At 43.7% G+C, this 6000-nt stretch overlaps 1 protein-coding gene across 1 annotated transcript in view; it reads left to right on the plus strand.

Annotated features, from left to right (window-relative positions):
- The window catches only part of LOC147700601 (transient receptor potential cation channel subfamily V member 6-like), a 148773-nt gene extending 143008 nt beyond the window's left edge, over positions 1-5765 (plus strand). Inside the window, exons 13-15 of the mRNA XM_086929142.1 lie at positions 387-453; positions 4493-4761; positions 5616-5765. Coding sequence (XP_086785268.1) covers positions 387-453; positions 4493-4761; positions 5616-5765 — 486 coding nt within the window. The remainder of the gene's footprint in view (positions 1-386; positions 454-4492; positions 4762-5615) is intronic.
- The last annotated feature ends 235 nt before the right edge of the window (positions 5766-6000 follow it).

Raw genomic sequence — 6000 nt, forward strand, 5'->3', positions numbered from 1 at the left:
TGTTTGATGTAACAATGGTAAAAGGTGATGGAAGCAAGCAGTACATTCATTTACCACCAAGGCATGTAATGGCACCAGTCAAAATGTTTTGTGAAGGAACATTTGTGAGCATTGATAAGTGCAGTTTCGAAATGTCAAGAATGTTTTTTCTCCTTTTTTCTTTGTTTCCTCTTTTATTCCCTTTGTCAACAGAGATAACTTATTATTCCTTGATGTCATTGCTTGGTTTGGTATTTACTGCCATATGTATTGCAAGTAAGATGAAATATTGTGATGGAACAGCTGAAAATAAGGCTTGGTGCTTGATGCATGAATATGTGAACATTCAAAAGATGCGAATTTACACCATGCCACAGATGACAGGATCTCCCACGCCTTCTCCTCAGATGCTGTTCTGCGATGTCCTGCAGTTCTGTGGACTCATGGCAGTGGTCATCCTGGGCTTTGCTGGAGGTAAGGTAATCTGATGTTACACAACACTTCACTAAAGAGCCAATCCTGGTGCACCGCTGAACAAGGTCACTGCCCTTCAGCTCACCAGGAACATTGAGCGCTTCCAGATGGGATTGGTGAAAAAGAGCAAAAGCAACATTAAATTGTCAAAACTTCAACATCCACATACTTTGATCCACACGTATCACGCCACTGATGCATGGTTATACACTTGCATCAGCCAGACACGCTCCTCACACTCGATCATTCAATCATTCAGTACCACAGAGATCAACAGTGCTTACACCAGTGTTACCACAGCACCGCCTTGCTCTAAATGATCACGTGTTCTGTCTCAGGGCTTACAGCCGTTGTCACTAGGTATTTTGAACTATCTAGGCCTGGGCACTACATCTTTTTTCTTTTTTGGGGAGTTTTATATATAGCGCGTACTAGACTCAAAGATGTCAGAGCACTTTACATGAGCACCAATTGCGTTACAGAGGGACACATTCATGTGTTTTCGTGAGGCACGGGGACATCTCACTGACACCTGGGAGTTAAAGGCTGTGTCTTGTGCTGATGACACCCAGCTGATATTTTCGTTTAAGGATCAGTCAAAGGACCCATTTGCCATGTTAAGGAGCTGCCTGAAAGACATCACTAGCTGGATTAACAATAACAAATTGAAATTAAATGCAGACAAGACAGAGATCATGTTCTTTGGTCAGCCCTCCCCCCCATCCGCAGGACTCTGGTGGCCTGCCGAGATGGGTACCCCACCACGTCCGTACCCCGCCAAGTCAGCTAGAAATCTTGGCTTTAAGTGGGATTCAGATCTATATATCGAAACCCACTTACGCCATATATCATCAACCTGCTTTGGCAAATTAAAAACTGTAAAATAATTCTTGCACCTCCTGCCAGGGGAGAGCAAGAGGAGGGTGGTTCACGCAGCGGTAACATCCCATCTGGACTATGCTAACGGTTTATTCCTAGGACTGCCCAGTTATCTGATTCACAGACTTCAGTTGATTCAGAATACGGCTGTGAGGCTTATTCACAGAGTGCCCTTCCCCCAGCACATCTCCCCTCACATCAGGCACCTCCATTGACTCCTGGTTGCAAAACGCATCGAATTTAAGGCCTTGACCCTGGCTGTTCAGGCAATCCACAAAATAGGACAGAGTTACCTCAAATACTCTTCACCACACACCATCATAGTAGGGTCTGACATCAGACAAACAGTTGTTCTAGCAAGCTCCTAGAATGAACAATACCGTGTACCATTGTCACTTGTTCTTCACCGGATCCTGTGTTCTTTTGTGTGCAGTCACTGTTACCTTGTCTTTGCACTTTCCTATAGGTTTTCCATGACATAGAGGTGTTATGTTTCCATGCACCTCCAGTAGCTGACCCCGTTGGAGGTTTACTCACTTTATAAAGTATTTGCTCATATTACCCTTTTGTATCCTTCCCAGCCCTGAAGAAGTCACAGGATACTTCCCATGTGTGACGAAACACGCGTTGGCTGGTTGTGTTCGTAAAAAGCAATTAAATACTTGAAAGAACAATTGTGTGGATACTAAATTATCAGACCTTGCAAAATACAAGTAACTTTATTGACAATAATGATTTTACCTAGCTTACGTGTGCCCGGGACTTTGGTTTGGTTTTACCCCAGAAAGAGACTGCTCCCATACCAATCGACCCGCACTCTGAGATCCAACTCTAATCTCCTATTGTGTGCTCCCAGGTTTGTCAAAGTCAGAAAGGGAGGCAGGGCTTTCTCGGTCAAAACAGCTATGCTATGGAATGGAATGCATCTCCGCATGCTGAGTACTGAATCCGAGTTCTGAAAGCAGCTGAAGACAAGGCCCTTTGACTAGGCCAAGTATTGTCCTCTTCTTCTCCTGACTGCCGCTAAGCGCCGGTACGCCTCTGTTTGAGGTAGCTGTTTCAGCTATTTTAAGTAACACTATTATTATTATTATTATTATTATTATTATTATTAAGTGATTTACCGAGAATCACAGGATGTTGAGCGTCCCTGCCAAGACTTGAACCCAGTTCCCCAGCTTAAAGATCGACCGCTCTAGCCATCCACAGCCATACAAAACACATCATTAAGTGACACAAAATACACCTGCAGCATATTTCCTCATCCCATGCTACACAGACATGAGCACGCACACAGACAAACATAAAACAATTCACAAACCTTGGGGCACATATCCAAAGCATTACCGCAGCACGGCAATTGAAGTTGCTGCACAGCATTGCGTCAATGAGAGAGAGCAGAACTGCCCCAGACCTTTGAGGAAGTGGTGCAGTTCTGTTATCTCCATGCACTGGCGCTCTTGTGGCTGCCTCGTGCTAATGTGCCACCCTGGCGCTCCATAGTGCAAGGGTGTCTTCGTTAAGGTCATGATAGTTTTTCTGTGGCAAGGGTGGCTTTCCTGCACAAAACTACCCTTTGAGCAGATTTCCTCTTTCCATGTGTACTGCAGAATGAGTAAATAACAAGGAGAAATAAATATATTTCTCCTTGTTACACTGGCCTCAAGCAAGTGCAACATTTCGGCGAATATATATGTCTACAAGTTTGTCCCTAAGGGTTTGTGTCAAAATCCATGGGTGGAGGCAGGGGAATGCCCACACACCACCAATAAAACATTTATTGTGTCTCTGCATTTCTTTTATTTTTACAAAGCAATGCATATAACAATTTCTGCTGCTTCATAAATACCACACAGGATTTTGCGTCAAGTCTGCATCAAAAGTAATGCAAACCCCGATGCAAAAACTTTGTTTATCTTCAACATACCCAACAGGTCACATATTGTGACCTGCCTCATGAATATTGATGAGACAGGTAACGTGCAACCCATTGGGAATTGCTAAATATGTCTGAGACACATTAGTACATTCCGTTTTTGCGAGTCGCATAAAATCACAATTTGCGACCCTCAAAACGAAATGGTCACACATCTGGCCCTGAGTCTGCTCTCCCAGAGGACATTTTTAAAGATAAAAAAAATAATGCAGTCAGATGATGTTCTTTAGCAAATCTACATTCATGCAGCAGCTCGGCTAGGACGTGCTCACTGTTAGTCTTGGTGGTGAAGCACATACCTGTACGTGTACATCAACAATCCCTAAAGCGGAATGGAGACACAGACACAGACACAGAGACACACACAAAAAGGACGTATTACAAACTCCCCACCAAAAATATGAATGTCATTATTTGTTGATTAGCAAGAAATTGAAAGAGTAAGAACAGCAGTCATTGACCATTACACAAATCTTGAGTGTGCCTTGGCAATGCAATGAGGTATCCGCAGCTCCTTTAGATGCACTGAATGACAAATAAGTCATCAGAGAGAAGTGTCATCAGCTGCGGCTCCTCTGCTAATGCAGCGGAGCGTTACCCCAGTGCTTTTCAGCAGTGCAAACAAGGAAAAATAGATTGATAATAACATGATGTTATTACCATTTTATTTATCCATGCTGAAGCTAGTTTGGAACTGTTGGGTCTTGGCTGTCATCACAGTCAACAAGGAGAGGAGTGCTTGGTGCACTTCTTTGTGCATGATGGTTTGGGTGGCCGCCTTGGGCAGGGAAAATAGTCATGCGCACTTAGCCTGTTCTCTATCTGGCTGTATTGCACATCCTGGGTGGAGAACATACACAGGCTCCCACTCCCTGTCTGAGCGCCAAACCAGGCCTCTCAGACCAATCATGACACTGCTGTGATACTGGTGCTGTCACACTGGTGACCGCAGCGTTGTGATTGGCTAAGGGAGTCTTGGAGCCTGTGTGCTTCAGTTTCATGCTGCTGGGAAGAAAAGAGGATGGAAGAGACCATCCGGCAGGTAAGTTACATGTTTTTCCTTATTTTTCCCCCTCAGTACCACTAATGCCCTGGAGCATGTACCCCTGGTTTTAATCGAAGGATTTCTTAGACTATGTATCCTAATGTATTCTCCACTGAACGCATGTGTTTTAATGCTGTCAATTCCAGATGTTTTCTTCATTTTCTTGATTCATTTTCTAGCTTTTTTCGTCACTTTCCAAACTGAGGATCCCAGTGAGCTGGGGCATTTCTTCAGCTACCCCATGTCCCTCTTCAGCACCTTTGAACTCTACCTGACGATCATTGATGGGCCTGCCAACTACAGCGTTGACCTTCCGCTCATGTATCACGTGTTGTATTCTGCATTTGCGATCCTTGCCGCCCTTCTCATGCTCAACATGATCATTGCCATGATGGCCGACACCTTCATGCACGTCGTGCGTGAGCGAGATGAGATCTGGAGAGCCCAGGTACCAAAAGAAGGAATCTATCTATCTATCTATCTATCTATCTATCTATCTATCTATCTATCTATCTATCTATCTATCTATCTATCTATCTATCTATCTATCTATCTATCTATCTATCTATCTATCTATCTATCTATCTATCTATCTATCTATCTATCTATCTATCTATCTATCTATCTATCTATCTATCTATCCATCTTATAAAATATCCTTCCTATACGTTCTGAAGGTGAAACCATATTTATTTTGAGCAAATATTGTTGCTGTTCTCCTATGCCATCCCAATCTGAATGCCCACCTATTTGGCTACTAGGTACTATATCTCTGTGTTCATCGTTACTACAATCAAAGTGACTCCTTGAAGAAGCTTGAGTAACCGTACTTGAACTTTGATTTAAATTGCATTTTAAAGTTTACTGTACTGAATATGCATGCAGGGATGTTGTGAAAGGGAACTGAGATTTTGTAAATACTTCTAATTCACTGCTGATAGTGCTTCAGTTGAACCTCAGGTGTAGGCCCAGTACACCTCCACATTGAAGGTGAACCAGGGAAATGAGAAGCCTTTGTTGCATTCTTTCCTTTAACTGAACATGGAATGACCACCATGGTGTCTTGCCAGCTCTGGCAAAGTGAATCAGTAAATTGCAGTGTCAGAACCATTTGGTCTTTTGCTTTATTGCCAGTGTCATTATCCTACCCAATGTAAATGAGTCTACATGACATCATTCTGTGTTTAGAAAGTCAGGCAGTGGGAGTGATGGCACTTTACCTTTTTATGTAGGTGAAATTTCAGTAGCTTGCTTTCAATATTGATTTCTTTCACTATTGTGACTGCTTCTGTTCAATTTAAGGGGGTTTGCTCGCAGGGCAGCTGGCCGCACACCCTAACCGACTCCACTCCCGCCACAGCCCCTCCTAGTACCAAAAAAGAGACTGAGTCAGCCATCTTTGCATTGCAGTTTCCTTTTAGTGCTGTTTTGACAGTAGATAAAGTAGCCTAGCTAGTAACTTCACTGCAAGTGAAGACCCAGAGCCTAGGCATTCACAAAGAGAGAGAAGGTCTGGTATTCTCCCCTCCGATCCTTGATGGCGGTATACAACTCCTGGCCACAGCGAACAAATGTCACTGGGAAGTCAGGTACCGCCCCATCCCCTCCGCCTTTCATCAGCAAGGTACATCCTGGAACCGGATTCAGGGGAGTACCTACATTCCACTCAGAGGCCTGAGAGAGCCTA

Source organism: Lissotriton vulgaris, chromosome 7 (assembly GCF_964263255.1).
Source record: "Lissotriton vulgaris chromosome 7, aLisVul1.2, whole genome shotgun sequence".
Lineage (NCBI taxonomy): Eukaryota > Metazoa > Chordata > Amphibia > Caudata > Salamandridae > Lissotriton > Lissotriton vulgaris.